Source organism: Xiphias gladius, chromosome 21 (assembly GCF_016859285.1).
Source record: "Xiphias gladius isolate SHS-SW01 ecotype Sanya breed wild chromosome 21, ASM1685928v1, whole genome shotgun sequence".
Taxonomy (NCBI): Eukaryota; Metazoa; Chordata; class Actinopteri; order Istiophoriformes; family Xiphiidae; genus Xiphias; species Xiphias gladius.
The window spans coordinates 27717825-27736068 of NC_053420.1; the positions used below are offsets into that span (position 1 = coordinate 27717825).

The 18244-nt window shown below is 41.2% G+C and overlaps 1 protein-coding gene across 11 annotated transcripts in view; it reads right to left on the bottom strand.

Annotated features, from left to right (window-relative positions):
• Nucleotides 1–2364: 2364 nt before the first annotated feature.
• The window catches only part of LOC120807421 (band 4.1-like protein 1), an 81440-nt gene continuing 65560 nt past the window's right edge, over nucleotides 2365–18244 (bottom strand). For 6 of the 11 annotated variants that reach the window (XM_040159436.1, XM_040159435.1, XM_040159440.1 and 3 more), the window contains 11 exons: nucleotides 16639–16788; nucleotides 15365–15451; nucleotides 14937–15095; nucleotides 11748–11798; nucleotides 10530–10886; nucleotides 9924–10052; nucleotides 7425–7484; nucleotides 5844–5939; nucleotides 5492–5572; nucleotides 5251–5367; nucleotides 2365–4644 (listed from right to left, as the gene is read on the bottom strand). In XM_040159436.1, the coding sequence (XP_040015370.1) occupies nucleotides 4639–4644; nucleotides 5251–5367; nucleotides 5492–5572; nucleotides 5844–5939; nucleotides 7425–7484; nucleotides 9924–10052; nucleotides 10530–10886; nucleotides 11748–11798; nucleotides 14937–15095; nucleotides 15365–15451; nucleotides 16639–16788 (1293 nt within the window). In that variant the 3' untranslated portion in view covers nucleotides 2365–4638. The remainder of the gene's footprint in view (nucleotides 4645–5250; nucleotides 5368–5491; nucleotides 5573–5843; nucleotides 5940–7424; nucleotides 7485–9923; nucleotides 10053–10529; nucleotides 10887–11747; nucleotides 11799–14936; nucleotides 15096–15364; nucleotides 15452–16638; nucleotides 16789–18244) is intronic. The other 5 variants (XM_040159442.1, XM_040159444.1, XM_040159443.1 and 2 more) reach the window with 5 other exon arrangements.

An 18244-nucleotide genomic window follows, 5' to 3' on the forward strand; every position in this document is an offset into this window, starting at 1 on the left:
ACTGAACATCATTATCTTTGTAAAGGTAGAATTTATGGCTGTGCTGTTGCATTGGATTGCGTAAGATTTAACAGGCCGTTCCTAATAATGTGTGAATGTATTTTGATCGACATTTGTTTAGAATACAGTCGAATTGCATGGCATGAAGTATCTAGACCGTAGCCATTGAGCAGGAAAGAGGTCTAGATAGTAATTTTCAGAGTACTCCAGTGATTCAGTATTGTACTTCCATGATGTCGGGGGACTTGTGAAAGACAGACTAGAAGAAGAAAGGTTAAAATAGAAGCAGCAGAGGCCGAAATATCCTGGCTTTTAGCCCATCATGCGGTTCAATCTCCGATAACACTTGATCCTACACTTCCCATAACTCAACTCGATGCGTTAGATCCTCCATGCTGAAGAAAACCCCCGCATCTTATACAAACTTCCCAGTTTGTAATGTAGGCCACCCGATGAAAAACGTCCTCGTCTCCAGGTCGTACCTGAGATAACCCTGGTGACATCACTACGACATCATCAGGGGTTATTTTCTTAGACATGACAAAGCTCTTCAAAGTGCAGAAAACCTCATACAGCTGCAATTACACTCAGAGTGGTACTCAGAATAGTAAATCCGTTTTGTTTTGTTTTGAGTTTCCTTCAAACTTGAGTTTAAAGTACTTTGAGATGTTGAGTGTAATTTTTGCTTTAGTTATGTGGTTGCGGAAAATGCACTAGGTGGCACTAAGAGCACACTAATACCTTGAGTCTTCTGCCCTGTTATATGTATTGAATTTTGCCACAAGATGGCAATCGAACATAGTCCTTCATCACTCTGATATTACAGAAGCAGCCCTTTATTTCCTATGATGGATATTATTAATGTATGAAAATGGTTCCTCCTCTTCATTAGTGGTAACCATTCAACCTGACATCCCTCTCCCCTCTTTTCATAGTCAGAGACAGTGTTTGAATCATACTGAGACATTTATTTATGCGTGTACTGTATGTTTTCCATTTAGACTGAATGCAAATACAGCAAATACACACCACCAAGCACTAGGGGAATGTAGAGCAAAAGGCAGTGGAGAGTTGAAGGTGGAGGCTAAACAGCGGAGCAGTCTGATGCCCTTGACGGCAAAAATAAAAAGCTCATCCATTATCCGTAATCGGTACTGTGCTGGTTTTCTCTCTTAATGGGGCCAATAAATATTTTCATCTCATTGTGGACTGACAGTGTAGATTCAGAGAGACTTCTTTTCCACTGCACTCAGTGTCACATTCTTTACAAGACAGTAATTGACTTTTAAGACGGCTCCTCCTCACCTTGGACTGAGAGGAGAGGTCGTTTCTACATCTGCCTCCAGGTGATGAACTGCTCTTCCGGCTGAGCGCAGATAACTGTGACTCCCATAACCACGACTCCAAACATAAGACACCCATTCACGTGACATTTCTATTGCTCTGCTGCCCTTCGGATTTCACTCGCTGCCTCATCCCTTGAACCTAAAAACATATCCCTGCTTCTGTCAATTTCTACATAGTTTACATAATAATACATTGAAGTATGGATATTTATATATAAATACAGGTCGCCCAGCCTTCAACTCACCACCATGCCCACAGTGCACGACTCCTGCCTACAGTCATTTCTCTTCCATCAGTAGTGTGTCCAATTCTACAGCGAAGACAGGCCATTTACAGTAAATGTGCTGCTATCATTGCAAGCAAATGCCTTCACAACAGTCCAGTGTCATATGACCAGATAAAATAAAACAGAGCAAAACAGAATATACATATCGTCGGTTTTTGAATCTCTTGTTTCCACAGACACTTCAACAGCAGGTGGACAGTTTCAAGTCAGGGGATGGGAAGATTAGACGACAAGGGCGACAAAGCCATGGTTACAAGTGTTGGAAAAGCTCATTTCGATATCAATAACTCTGTGTTATATGTTTTGGTTACGCTTCGGTACACATGAGAGTTCACAGTTTTCTCCCTTTAGAGGACAGAGGATAAGAATAATGGCTGCTTATTGCAAATCTCACAAGCAGTGCACTTCACTGCTTCTGTTGACAGTAGCACAAAGTTAACAATGACAGCATCACGGCTAACATGGGTCAAGCTCCATCAGAGGGATTCTTACGTTTGATAAATGATGCATAGTATAGTATTAAAGGTCATCCAGGATATACTGTATGCTATGTGACAGGTTCTGCGGATAATCATGTATCTTACACTATGAGTCTCGGCTTTGTCTGTAAGGGGAACAGGGAGGAAAAGCGCAGGCCTCACACTCCCAACTCCTATAAATACAATTACATCTCATACACCATAATTTAAACGAGTTAATCCAACAGAAAACAACAAAAAAAAGTACCTACGTTAATCTTGTGGTTTTGGACTTTTCAGACAGTATCTGTGAACGTGCACACTGAATCAAAACTGGAAACTCAATGTTTTAACATCGCTTGTCGAAGTTGCTGCTATGGTCAATATTTTTATATTACGTTTAAATAAAATGACTACATGTAAAGTCTTGCCTTAAAAATGCAACAAGAAATATTTTTATATCGACAATGGGCCGTATGACTAAGCGTAATATGAAAGTAGTAACAAACCCATAAAGAATTGTTACCCAACTCTGTGGTTTCGTTCAACTCTGCGAAGCATTTTAGCCTCTTGAATTTGTTTACTCTCGCCGCTCTCATCCGTGTTGTTTCCAGCGCTGGTTACTGGTTTTCAGCGAAAAAGCTCTGTTAAACCACCCACATGCTACCTGCTAAGCATCAAAACTGCAAACACAGTTAGCACCTAGCTAAGGAATTAAGCAGCTAAAGATTGAATACATTTTTTAAATCAATGTTTAAATATTTCCCTCGAGATCAAAACAGAGCTAAAAGAGAGTGAATATTGGACTTACATTCATCAGGTGGCCAGAAACATGACTCCAAATGAATGCTAATGTTGCGCTGCATCTGCTGGATGCTTGAGTAGACAACTGTTTGCAAACAGGTGATGATACCTCACTGTTGTGTTTACAGCTTATTATGCTGCCTACAACTGGCCAAAATAGGACAACTATAGCCGGTTCAAGGAATGGACATGATGCTGACACTGATGATTGAGAGGGAAGTCAGTTAAAATTTTGAAACTGGAATGAACAGCATACAGATCCCCAGATACTTGGGGCACAGCAAAACGACTAAAAGTTGGTCCCCTGATTCACTGGATTTCTCTTTAGTGCTTCAAACCTTCCCAGTTTGGCAAACTTGATCTCGAGATTTGGGTGTTTGAGGAGGCTTGGATATTAAAGAGCGATGTCAGCACGTTCACACATGAGGACTGAAATGTCCAAAGACAGAAGAATAAAATAAGCTCTGCTTCATGGTGCAAGTCAGTAAAATCAAGTAAGAAAACGGTAAAAACATATCATCACATTTTTGAAACTTATTAGATAAAACATTATTCATATTAAAAATTCTCTATTGATCTTATTACTGTGTCAAAAATGTGTGACCAGCATTTCTTCATGCTGATGCCGAGTTGACACCAAAATGAAAACAGTTACAGTGAAGGGGGGAAAAAAATTGGTCAAGGACAGTGATGTTTGTATGTTGGAGGCTGGGACCAAAGCAGAGTTCCAGCTGCCCGCTGAACTGTCCTTATGTTCCTCAGCCGAGTCCGTCAACGTTGTTATGTGTCCACTACACACTGGCCCAGTGGTTTTTTTGTTTTTTTTTTAACAGTTTCTCCGCAGGTGTTCAGTCCCATCATGTCAGAGCTCCTTAAGGATTTCAAATGTGGACGTATCCACGTTTTTTTTTTTTCATTCCCTCAGCTAATTTTCTATCGTATCATGCAGATTATAATCATCTGATATTATACATATTTCATAAACAAGCAAACACTGGACATAAATTAGATTCTCTATAGATAAAAATGTAAAAAGCTAATAAGACAGCTGTTGATTATACTGAAGGTGTCACAGCCAAGAGGGGGCAGCAACGAGCAAAAAGGCTGCCTTTTGCCCCTTGGCACCAACCTCCTCACCCCACCCCCCCATCACCAGCAGTGTCCCCATACTTTCACTCAACCATCCTCTGCTCTAGTGTATTCATTTCATATGTGACAGTAGCACAGGGAAGATATTTGTAACCTTAAAATACAAAGATTTTTTTTGTGTGAAGGAAAGGTGCTTGGGTCTGTGGAGTTTGGGCTTAAAAACTCTATGATTCAAATAATCCTGAGGGTTCAAATGAGTCAAAATGCCTTAGATTAAATAATATGCAAGTAAAGTTTCAGACAAATGACTAAGAGAGGTGAATTCAAATAGTTACAGCTGTGAGTGGGTTTCTCTTTCAATCTTGCGTCACTCCAAGCGATTAATGATCCAACAGAAGACGTTTCCGGTTCCGTAAGAGGGTGGTGGGCTGGGGATGGGCCGGGACTGGATGGGAGGCCAGGTCACAGTTGGTTTGTCTAAAGGGACAGGAGTGAAAGTCTAATGACTACTTCATGGAGCGCAGTCTGTTCTTGTGTCGGTGTGTACACAGTGCGGTAGAGAGTCCTCTTGGGGGCCTACTGCGGGGTGGGGCTGGAGACACACAGCTGGAGGATCCTCTCTGGTCTCTCCGTCCCAGGAGCCACCTCGACCAATCAGGACTGCAACGAGACAACATACAGGTCTGTCAACGCCCATGACCATGGTCAGATTATGAGATAATGGGCCCCTGGGCATAAACATAAGATAAGATGTACCTTTATTGATCCCCTGTAGAGGAAATTCAATAATAAATAAACAACAAAAAATAAACAACGAATATAAATAAACATGTGAAAGCCCCCCAACCATCCTGCACTGGAGCAAGACACCCAGACTGAAAGAGAGACACAAAACAACTACAAGTAATGCAGCATTGTTTGTACTCCTTTACTGCCTCTTTGTGATGGTTTTGTCATTCTTTGTGGTCATTTTACAACTCTTTGTAGTAGTTTAGCATCTCTTCGTACTTTTTTTTATGCATCTCTATGCGGCCATTTTCCATCTACATGGTTGTTTTGTGTCTCTTTGTGGTAGTTTTGCTTCTCCTTGATGCAAAAACTCTCTTTTCAGCACTTTTTACGTCTCTTGCAGTCACTTTGCCTCTTACCTAACCCCAACAATCACTTTAAACAGTGACCCTTTCCACTGATGCACACAAAGCACAGTGATCTTGTAACCTGCACTCTGATCACATGAGCAGACTGAGCCCTCTCAGAGTCACATACCTCCGCCTTCTGCTGCAGCTCCTCAGTGGGAGACTCTGTTTCCCTGATAACCACTGCTTTTGTCACCAGCATGTCGGGGTGCTGCTGCTTGGCCTCTTGGATCGCCATGGCGAGGGCCTGGGGACATGAGGCACCAACACATGGGTCATAAACCTCACATATTAGCTTCCAGTGCCTTATGACTTACTGAACATACTTGCGCGGCGCAACTTTTGCAGTATAACTGTAATACGCCTCTCACCTGATGTTGGTCCACATCATCGTCTCCTGTGATTATAATCCTTTTCTCGATTCTGGTCTCTGAGTAGCCTCCTTTCACAGTCTGCCGAACGCATCCAGGAAGAAATTAACTAAATGAATCATAAGCTCATTCCCTACAATTAAAAATTCCACTTTATAGATGACATTACATTGTGTGGCAATTAAATATTAAATTTATTTTTCCTTATTATCTATAAATCAATAAAAAAAATCTAATTATTTACACATGTCCATTTTTTTGGCCATCTACAAGGGGGATCAGAAATATTTAAGAGTGTACCATAAGATACAGATGTAACCAACTGTAACCATGGGAACAGATAAGGTGTTACCTTGGTAACTTGAGTTGTGGTTGCTGAAGTGACGCTTTCAGCAGTAACGGTCAGTGGGGACACAATGGACTCTCTCCCCTGGGTGCTGGCTTTAACCTAGAGCACATTAGAGGGGAATCACACACACATGAGCAGACACACTACGGAGGCAAACGAACATGCTCATACACAACATGTACTTTTGTCTGAGCCAGGGGGCTAAGGCTCCTGGGGTGAATATCACAAATCTGAAATTTTTGTGTAAACACTCAATATTTATCAGGGTCTCCGTCTACCTGATGCCCTGAACAATGAGCTAATTTTACACTGTCAGCTGTTTGAGGGATTTCAAGTTCTTACTGAATGAAGACCACACAAAGCCATGGTGCGGCAGTGGGGAGCTTTACAATGATTGGAGACTGGCGCTTTCATACATTTTGTATTAGAAATTACACTTTTTTAGATTAGTATTGGCCGAGCTCGCCTCTGGATACGTATGAAATGGCAGTAACCGGCCATTTGTAGCAGAGGGAGCCTTCTGAAACAATAATTCATTAATGTGATGTGTGTCAGACACTCACTTCCTATACACCAAAAAGAAGCATCAAAGAGATAGAAGCTTCCCTCTATTAAAGGGGCACCCAGATGATTTAGTACTGAACTCTCACAAAATTGAAAGGGCTCACAAGAACGTGATTTTTTTAAATTTTTTTGGTTAAATGGTCTGAATTAAAGTTTCAGATTCCGAGATATCCTGATTTTTAGTCCCGAGTACGGCTCAAGTTCCAACTGTATTTTCCATCATGCAACTTGTCTTTTGTTAGGCCTTTCTTGACTGGTAAATGCCCACGTCTTCAAAACACCACTCCTGCAGTGTAAGGGCAGGCGAGTGTGGATCCAAGTGCAAGAGAGAGAGAGTCAGGCAGAAGTGCAATGTCCAAAATCCAAATCTTTAATCCGAGAGACGTAGCAGACACAGGGAATCAATCAGGACTAAATGCAAGAGCGCTTGAACACAAGGGTAACAACGACAACCTGGCAAGGCATGAGAAATGAGGCGGGGTTTAAATACACAGAAAACAAGACACAGGTGAAAGACATTAAGGTGGAGACAGTAATCAAAACAGGCGGGAAAAACCAGGAAGTAAAACAAACAGTAACACAACAGAACCAAGACTTCAAAATAAAACAGGAAATGCCCAGAACATGAATACAGATCCTGACATGCAGTTTGTAACGTGGGCTTTTCTGTTAATCATTTGAATTCCATCTGTTCACAGGGAAATAAAGGAAAGAAAAAGTGTGATCCTACTCATCTAAATGCTCTCATCTACTTTCTTTGTTTTATAAAACAGAGTCATTATCATGACATCAAAATATTGTGGCAATTAAACGCTTTGAAAACTCAGCTCAGGCACTTGGATAGCATTGCAGATATGCTCCTCTCTAATATTATTAATTTTTACACTCTTTCAGAGGGACGTCAAGTTAAGGTCAAGGCTAGAAAGGAAGACCAGGGACAGCACAATGGCTGGAGCTTCCTATTCTGCCACCACCCACACACACTGTCACACTGTGTATTTCTTCTATGAAGATACTTACAGGGGAGCCATTTTCTTTAAGGGCAACAGGAGCCTCCCGCAGGTTGACAACTCCATAGTTCTGAAGGAGAGAGAGAAACAGTCTTGAGATTTGTGTGCAGAGTCTTTGATAATTTCATAATATGAAGTAAGTACGTGTACAATAAAGGTATACATCAGGTGATACTAAAGAAACATTACTTTGGGGGACTCACAAGAGAAAGATTAAAAAAGGATGGTCAAAATTGATGTAGAACAGGCAATGATATACCGAATTTCAGTCCCTAGTAGGGGACAAGCTCCAAAAAACATTGGATCCTACATTTCCCATAAAGCAAGCAATAAGATTGTTTCTTTTGTCTCTTCCTGCCAAGGCAATGCCTAAATCTTTAAAACTCCAGCAGCCAGTGATCATGTTATTAGTTATACTAGTGCTTCTCCTGCAATAACAAGTCAAAAGGGTCTAACGGAACACAGGCAGGGAACAGGAAACATATCTCTGGGGGAGGTACTACGAATGTACCCACCATATACACTTTATAAGTTGACAGTATGTCAGTGCTGCGTTTACAGTTTGTTCCGAAACAGACACAGTGATGCTGCTTTAAAGCAACTAGATGCATCTATGGACCAGTTATTTATATATATGGATGCATGGACTTATGGTAGGATGATGATATCTCCTGTAAATCTTTTTGGCATTTAAAAGTCAGTGGCAATTTACCTCAATGAATTATTAATAGTTTTGTATCGACAACATATTCAATAGCCATGGCTGTCAGAAAAGCCAAATAACAGAGTGTATACTTGATGAGCTGTTTCACAGGAGAAATTTCTTTTACTACAGACTGGTGGCAAAGCAGCCCAAATTCAAAGCCTGTCAGAGACATGCAGACAGCTAGCAGAGAGCAGCAGCTATGTGCTGTCGCTGACAAACTCAACAGACATGACATGTCTGCCTCTGCTGGACAAACAGTCTCGGCGCCGGAGATCTTTGTCTGCCTATAGATGGCATCATCCTCCATCTACTGCACGCATACACAGACGTGCACACAGCCATGCTACCCTGGCTTACACGGACACCTTTGAAAATTCGACTCAAAACTGATCCAGCACTTCAAAGGCACCCTCTCCACATCATTGCCTGAGTTCACCCACACCATTAGCTGAATGGCTAGAGAACCCAGCAATAATTACATTTTAATAAGGCACCTGTGGGACAGCCAGCCTGCACTCAAATCTTTGCCTGCGAAGATGAATGGGATTCGCACCTGCTTTCATCATCCTCATTAATACACTGTCAATACTTTAATCACTGCATAATGATGCTATAATGTCATCTGCGTCTGGGGAATATGGCCTTCATGTCACTGAAGCCCAAAGAAAATTCATTCTCCTCTAATCAGGACTAACTCCAGAGATCTGCAAAAAATATTAATATGTATTATGTATTATATACATAATATTGCAAGTCTATTAGTTGTAATTGATCCTACGATGAGTACTGTCCTCAGTTGCCCTTTCTTCCAATACTTTCAGTTAAAATGGAATATGATGAATGTAGAAGAAAGGATACAGTGAAAAGGGGCAGTAGCAAACAAAGAAGTGTGCAGTATATAATAAATCCAACTGTGTCCAAAACATTTTTAACCATGTTAAAATACACACTAAAGAAGTCTGAAATTTTGGGAGAGTTGGACAAGTAGACTGATACTTCTCTCATGTCTGTGGGATAAATATGGAGCTACAGCCAGCAGCTGGTTAGATTAGCTTAGCATAACGAGTGGAAACAGGGGGGAACAGCTAGCCTGTCTCTGTACAAAGAGAATAAGGTCTGCCCACCAGCACCTCTAAAGCTCACTACTCAACATGTCTTGTTGGTTAAATCTGTACAAAAAAATTAAATGTGAAAATGACGGCAACTTCCACGTCATGTAGTCACTGCACCTGCCCAAGAAACTGTCCTGCACATAACCTGCCATAAAACCACAAACTGACATTTTTAACACCTTGGTTTTTGTACAGATTAAACAAACAAGATATAACTTACTAAGTGAGTTTTAGAGGTGCTGGAGATGGATTTTGTTAGATTTGGACAGAGCCAGGCTAGCTGTTTCCCTGTTTTCAGTCTATATGCTAAGCTAACCAGCTTTTGGCTTTAACGTTGTACTGAACGGACATGAGTGTGGAACTGACCTTCTCCTCTAAGTCTTGGCAAGAAAGCAAATAAACATATTTCCAACTATTTTTTTAACAAATGTTAGTGCTGAAAAAAAATGTAACTGACAATTACAATATTAAGTAAGTCCAAAGATTATATCTTATTTAAATAATGTTTAGAAAAGAGTTTACTGCTTTAATGTCATTAACTGACAAACAGTTAAGCTATTGTCAAGAGTATCATGATGCATGCAGTAAATGACAACAAAAGGGACATGGAAAACCAAAGACTTTAGCGTAAATTTACAGCAATATATTGATCAACATTGTTCACATTGCTATATTGTTCTTGTTGTTTTACCTGCGGTGACACATTCATGATGTTGGGGTGGACCTCTGATCCATTTGTATGCGTCTCCGTCTTTGTGTCAGCCCTCTTCAGCATATGGGCCACGTTCACAGCACTGGGGTCTTTCTTTGCCACTGGAGGCTGTTTGAAACACAAACGGTACAATAAAGTCAAACAGCATCAAGCAATTTCTTCACAGCAAGACCTCTGAAGACCTTGGCGAAACGATGCATTGCTTACAAAATATATTTTTCAGAACGAAGCATTTGAAAACGGCAAACTTAAAGGAACAAATGCTGAAAAACAATTTTTATTGGACTGCTCAGGGTGATGACAAAATTCATATGATGCAGCAGATGCAGCGGCAGGGGAATTCACAGAAACACTGATGCAAATGACAAAAAATCCATAAATTCTGTTGTTGAATGCACTGACAAAAAATCTTGAGTTTTGAACAAAAAATAACAAAATGCAACTGAATTCAAACAATGGGAAACGGTCCAATGTAAAAATAGATAAATTAAAAAAAACAGCAGGTAGTTTTGGCACCAAGTCCAACCAAGTGGGGTGAATCCAGCAGGTGATGATGATGAAGGTAAAGCGCATTCATCTGTCTACCTCATGTGTTCCCTCCTCAGGAAGTTTCTCCTCTATGGGAGACTTGTCCCGGGAGCCCATCAGGCGGGCAGAGTAGAACCTGGAGGTCTCCTCAAAGTCCTCCCGGCCCACCTCGGGCTGACGCTCCCTCTCTCCCAGCTCTGACATGCCCCTTGAGAAATCCTCGACGCCAGAGTGAAGATCTGTGATGATGGTGAAGTCGACCTCAGCCTCCAGGCTGGACGTGGAGCTGACCGTCATGCTGGAGCACTTGCGCTCGATGACCAGGTGGGTTTCCCTCATGCAGGCCACAGTGTCCCGCTCCTGCTCTTCCTCAGAGGCTATGCTTGGCTGGGGCCTCCTGTCCCCGAGCTCCTTCTGAGGTACAGAGACAGGGTCACAAATCTAATGTAACTGTAGATGGATGGATGATGAAGATGACATGATATGGGATGGAGGTAGCGTCCTTATGTTTAAAGGTGGTGTGTGTGCAGGGATTTAGGGACGATCCAAAATCAAAGCCATTGTATTATACATGTAATTTATCCTGAATATACAGTAGAAAAACACAGGGCATGCAGTCATGTCGAAGACGAAAAGTTGAATGACTGTGGAATGATAAATATGGAGATAATCTACCTAAAAAGCATAAAATGATGGCATTACAACCTGTCTGTTACATAGTCCCAAGCCAGCCTGAAAACTTTAGACCATTAAAATCAACTTCATCGCTTCACTTGTCACTGCTGCCTTTCTAGGCAACATGACTCTGAAAGCATACAAATAAAACAGTTTAAAAAATAACAGTTTGGCTGAACCGACATATGCAACTCTCTTTTTAAAGAGCCATAGTCCCAAAAAGTGGGGAAACACTGATTTACAATGAAGCCCTCGAGGCATTCAATCTACAGCAACACCACTTCTCTTAATTATAAGTACACTTGCTGATTAGATCACAGTAAAAACTGGATCATGCCAGCAACAGCCAAGCACAAGGGATTCTGTTTTCGACCCACACATTAAATTCAAACTCATCAAGGTGATGGATTAGCGTGGCTGAGTTGCCAGTATAAAGTAACACACATTATCCTTTATAGTGTTTGGCTATTTGTTATATACTGTATCGGGGAAACTGGTGCAGGCGGTTAGGAGGCATGCAGTTTATCCATGAGGGTTGCAGAGAGGAAAAGAGACGATGGGCGGAGAATATACAGGTGGGTTTAAATACAAATGAATAACCTTGAAATCAGCAAACGGCTCTTCATAAATGGCAGGAGCGGAGACAGGCTCCTGCAGAGGGAAGCAGAGGAAAGAGCAGAGAGAGCACCTGAAGGTTAGAACAAGCTGAGGTGGAATGTGGACTAACCAAGCCACCACACAGACAGAAATCCTAACAGCAGAGCTTGACTAGGGCCTGGAAATATTAGCTCAGTGTGTCCTAAACACAAACTATTTCAGTCTACACCTAAACTGGGATCCTGGTGTACTGCTCAGTCAGAGTCCAAATCTGAGTATAGGCAAAGATTGTGAACAATTTGCTCAAAGTAGCTAATAAATCACTATTTTTAATGTCTTAACAAGTGAAACCCAAGTTTAGGTGAGAAATTCAGCCAGATCCAATCTAAGCCCACTGGGTTCTTTGAGATCCAGGCAGGTCCAAATGGATTCAGGCCCAAATTTCAAGCACTACTCTATGGTAACTTAATATACAACAATACAGTTTAGAGGACAGAAAAAGGGTGAGCTCACTGCGACTAAAACAACATATATAGCCAGGTTTATTTGTTAGAATCAGCAGAGGCAGGACAAGAGAATCGTGCAGTTTGTATGATGAGCAGGTTTTCAGCATAGCAGCATCCACTCTTTGACCAACCGAGAATGTGTTGCAACACTACGCACCTTGAATTTCAACAAAAGAGTATTCAAATGTTGTCAAATAATATTGTTAAATGTTCAATAAAAAGGTGCATGGCTGCGTTTCAAAGCCTGTCAAAAAGACTGTGCGAGTGGGTCCACATGTTTGGAGGAGCATCTAATATTTTCCCACACTCCCTGAGTTCAATCAGATCCTGATATGATTGCCACTCGCCAGCGAGGTACGTTCGCACACTCAGAGCTACGCAACACGCTTCATGCCTGTTTAATCCAATATATGCAAGAGCTTGACTCAGATGAAAAGGTGGGAAATGATGAAAGCTGTCATGTCTATTCACTCCAGATTCCTTTCATTCCAGTGCCAAACGCGTGCAAGCTCCTAATGATACCAACGGTGAAATGAAATCAGCAAATCTGACTGTGTCAGGCACTGAGCTGTGGTGTCTGGCTGCTCACTGCCTGATGGGGTTTCACAGTTGGAGGAACCAGTGTGTTTGTTAACACCGCTTAGCTTTCTATCCAGGTGGGGTGGAGGAGAATAATGCATTTGATTTATGTTGGTTTTTTTTAATCACCAATCTGGAAGATTGAGCGACATTTTGTAAAATCTGTTTATGTAAGTTCATCAGTTTGATGTAATTTCTCAATCATTTGTGTGCAAACCAGTTCTATACTTCATTTATATCTAATTTTGGTAGATAATAGCTGTCTGTAACAAAGTAATGGATGACTGTACATTTCACCCTTTCTTCTCAAATGAGTGATTTAATTTGCGATAATGCGATTGATCGTTTGTTTTGTATTTCCAGTTTGATGGCACGGAGACTTTCAAAAATCATCAGAGCAAAAATAATATGTCAGCCTTTCTTTCCTTGCCACACTCTGACAGAGAACGTGAGCTGGAAGGAAATTTGTGGCTCATAAGTTAGACAGGGCGAAGACAAACCAACAACCAAAACATGAGATATTGATTTCGGTCTTTTTTTTTTAACTTTCACAGCCAGTGGTGAGCTGTACAGATTTGCCAGACAGTGCAGTGTATGTTGAGGGCAATGGGAGGGGAGAAATTAGGTTGCCATATGGGAAAATGTCCAAACTTTTTGATTGATTTTTGCCACAAGACGGAGCAAAAGTACTGCTCCGCCTGCTCTTCACACAGGCACGAACAGGTAAGATGGATGAGTGTTTCAAGTCACTGAAAACGTAGAAAAAAAGAAAAATGGTGTGCGAGTCTGTCTGAAGCTCATGCGATGCTTTACTTCCAATGACTGAATAGCAGATGCCAAGCAGAGTTACCGAGTGTCTCTTCTTGGCTGCATCCAGGCTCGGGTCCCTGGCCACATTTCGACTGTTCCGCAGTATTAGTCCAGACTCCCTGGCCTTCTGTGTTTTCACTGGCGGGGCTGGGGGGGCCATTTTGGGAAGCGCTGAAATCTTGGAGCCGAATGACTGACTCTCTGTAGGTCCTCTACCAATCGGATAGCTGTCATCAGGTTGCTCTGTTTTAGCAATGCCTTCCAGATCTGCTGCAAATGCTGAATGTAGTGTGGAGACATCAGTCCAGTTGAGGTCTGAGGATCCCTCCGGAGAGCCGACCGACCAGCGGTATTCTCTTCTGATGACCTGAGTGGGGTCATCCTGTGGTGTTCTGTCCCTTTCATCCTTACACGCTACGCTCTTGGACCGCTCAGGCTTGAGAGGAACAATTCTGGTGATTTCAGACTGGTAGCTGCTGCCTGACAGTCGATGGAAAGATGTCCTCTGACCTCTTTCTCCCATGAAACCCTCAATATCCTCTGCCCCAGAACTACTGATCTTCCTTTCGTGTGTCCTGACCTGTCGCAGTTTTACCTCTGCTAGCTCTTTGTTGTCAATAAGGCCCTTCCCTCGTACCTTCATCACACATTCTCCTTTAATACCTGCTAATGAACTATCATGTTCTAACTTTCCAGGTCCGTTCACTGAGCCTAAGTCTATATCTGTTGTTCCGACCTGACTCACTTTTCTCTTTACCTGCTCTGTGCCTTGAGCAGAGATCTCTCTGCTTTCTCCTGTTGAGATTTCCTCCAGTTTGCTGTCTTTATATACCCTGACAGAGTGATCTTTTCCTGATCCCTGATCATCTTTCTTCACCACCACTTGGGATGATTCACAATGAATTTCTGTTTGAGATGTTTTTTCTGGACTAATGTCCGAGTCTGAGCCCTCAATTTCTTCTCCAGAAGAATCACTGCCTCCTTTACTGTAAATGAGCTCTGCAGGCATTCCCAGGTTTAAGCTCTGGGGTCTCCTCTTTTTCCTTTGTTTAGAAGCTGTGTGTTCCTTTATCTGTTGCGAGCCCGGGGCCACATCACTGTTTGCCTCAGGGACTGAGGCTTGAGATGGTTTACTTTTATGTTTCTCCTGAAACGAGTCTGCATCCTCAGATAACTGAACCACAAAACGACTTTTGTTAGTCGGCCAAAATTCAGAGCATACATCTGCATCACTGGACGATTTCGATGGAAATTCATCAATATGGCTTTTCATTTCCTTTCTGTCATACCCTGTTACCTCTTTATGTATCATCTTGGTAAGATCTATCTCTTTTTCCAGCTCCTTTTTCTCCCACGAGGAATCAGATGTGAGAGATTTGTTCTTTTCTTCTGCCTTCCAGTCATGGTCTGGTTGATAAGTTTCTTGTTTTTCAATCAATACCCACTCCTCAGAGCCCTATATGTTGGTATAGATTAAACACAGTTAGACATGCCAAGCACAGCTGCTGCAGATAATTAAATCTACACAATCATTTGAACCACAGATAAGGGAATAAAATGTACAACCGGTACATAGTGGCCATTTGGTAAACATGCATTTGCATTTAGGAAGTAATCGTATAATATGTGGTTGTATTTTCTTAAAAAATACACGTGAGTCACCAAACACAAATGCTATAAATACCAAAATGTATCATGAAAGAGGAAGAGTGAGAGATTTGCAACCTCAGGTGAAGTCACCAGACTCTTCTGGACGAAACCCTCAACAGACAGGCTGTTAACAGGGTCCTTTCCCACTGCTCGGCCCACCAACTGGCCAACACAAGGAAGAGTTGAGAGTTTAAAGAGAATGAAGAACAGCTGTTAGAGCTCAGACTGGAAATGAGGAAGTAAATTAGTAAGATGCTCAACTTCATGCAAAAGGGAGAAAATGGGAAAGGCAGAAAGAATCAGTGCTGACAGGACTTAACCAAGTTATTCTGTAAAGAACTTTTTAATTAACTTCAAACTAAAAACATGCAATCACATGTACCTGACAGCCGCCAGATCCACATAATCAAATCAGAGTAATATGGTTTTTCTTGTTTTATTGTTCAGAGTAATATTGTTTTTCTTTAACTACTTTAACTAGTACCAGCTGAGTTTGTCTCAGTCTCTTGGAAACAGTCAAGAGCACCAAGACTTTCCCAGCCTTCAACTGTCAGTCAAATAGAATAATGCCCCACCCCTTCACTCGCTGTTCCCTGGATTGAGACACTATTCTATTTGAAGACTAAATTCTGTGTGCTGCATCTTTTATAGCCTAATTACCAATATTTGATCAAGGTCATGAGCTTTCGTGATCTGGCATAAAGAAAAGTGTTACTGTTATGCAATCAAGGAAGAAAAAAAGATAACTGATGACTATTTCTCAAGTGCCTCGCATTGAGTAAATCTCTAATACATCTTGAAACTAATCTCATCAAGATGTTTCCTTCTGTGCCATTTGTCAGTCATCTTCAAGTACCTCTGAGATATTATCAGAATTATTCTGGTGCACCAGAGACAGGTAGAATGCACTTCATTATACACACATCTTAGAATAAACTGCAGATGTTTATGTTTGTTCCCGTGAGCGGTAATATTATTTGCACAGGAGATACCTGTTTGAACTGCCAGTAGGAAAAAATTGAGTAACCATAACTACCTTCACCAATCATGCTCACTTGCTCTGTTATTTACAGCTATACCAGTACAGTATATCGTTCAGACTTGAAATATTCAAAGACAATGATAAGAGAACACAAAAAGCTCGTAAAACAAGTGTCTCCATGTGATGAAAATATGCCCTGCTTTGCCTCAAGTCAAGCGGCAAAAAGAGGGATTCCACATGACAGTGGCCAGACAGGGATATCAATGTCCTTTAATGGAATGTTATGCATTGGAGGTTTCCGGATAGCGAACCTTAAAGACCACAGAACCCCCCCCCCCCAATTCTTCCACACCCAGCCCCTACTCACAGCCTTCTTCTCTGGTGTGCCAATCGGGGAGGAGGCGGACAGACGCTTCTCGCGGTTCATCAGCTTGCTGTTGGGTTCCCTCAGGGCTCTCTTCAGCTCGTTGATGCTAGCCTGGTGCTTCAGCAAGACATCCTGAGACTTATCCAGAAACTGACAGGTGAAAGAAAGAAAACAAGATATAAGTGCATGCATTAGCAGGCCATCAACATCCTTTTCCTCAACACGTCACACATTGTCATCTCATATGCACAATTGAACAAGATGATAACAGATAATATTGCATATACACAGGAGAGGATATCATGTGAACCGCTTACACTTACAGACATTATAACAGCTAAAGAGCAATTGTAGTTACAACTGAATGAGTTTTTAAGACACAAATGAACACGACAATCAAGGCAATCACTGCAAAGTAGATTTAGTGAAGATATGAATATGCAACATCTTTTAATATTGTTTGCTCATTAAAATTCGGCATTTATGTTGTTCATTTTTGGAGTGATGACAATTAGTGGTGGAAAGTAACTAAAAAGATTTACTCAAGTACTGTACTTAACTACAATTTAGTGGTACTGGTACTTTACTTGCATTTTCTGCTACTTTATACTTCCACTCCACACATGTCAAAAGGAATTATCATACTTTTGATTCAACTACATTTATCTGACAGCTATACAGACTGGTAAGAAATTAAAGGAAAAACCAGCATTAAGTGTCTTAGCAAGGTGTTGGGGCACCATGAGCCACCAGAATAGCTTCAATGCCGTGGCCATTGATTCTTCAAGTCTCTGGAATTTTTCCTCGAGGGATGGAACCCCATTCCTCCAAAACATATTCCCTCATTTGGTGTTTTGACGATGGTGGTCGAGCGTGCTGTCTAAAACATTGGTCCAAAATCTCCCATGGGAGAACCCCCAACATTTTTGGCTTGTGACTCATTATAAAAAAGAAGAGTCTAGTTGGGGCCCATTGTAACATTTTTAATGTCTATGACTCAAATAATCAAATATTTCACAAGAAAGCAAAGATGAGAGAAAAGTCCAAAAATTTATTACGCTGTATTTATTATGTGCGACCCCTCAAATGTATATTTTGGAAAGGTAGGAACCACTAATCTACCTGACAGTATATAAAGTAGTTACAACTAGCCCGCCTTGACCAGCTACAAGTTAAATGACCAGTTAAATGCAGCTTAAGCATTTATGTATCACACTAAAAATCTAACAGTGTTATAGATGATAAGATAAAGTGTCTTAAACCCTCTGAAAACGTGGTTTCAAGTCAAATCAGATTAAGTATTTCTCTATAATATTAAATTATTATTTCTAATGTTTGGAAAAAAACGTATTTATTGTTTTTTAACACTTTAACATTCAATTTCAATTCAAATGTTGCTATATCCTATTGGTGCACAGGAATACGTGACTTCACCATTTTCCAATGGTCCTGCCCACTTTAAAGCAGCAAGAAGAGCTGTGACCAAACAAAAAAGAACTAAATCCCTTATATGAAATAACCTAAACTGTTCTAACTTTGGCAAAAAAACAATGTGTTCATGTGGAACCCCATAGCTTATAGTATAAAGTTGATTGAGAAAATCGGT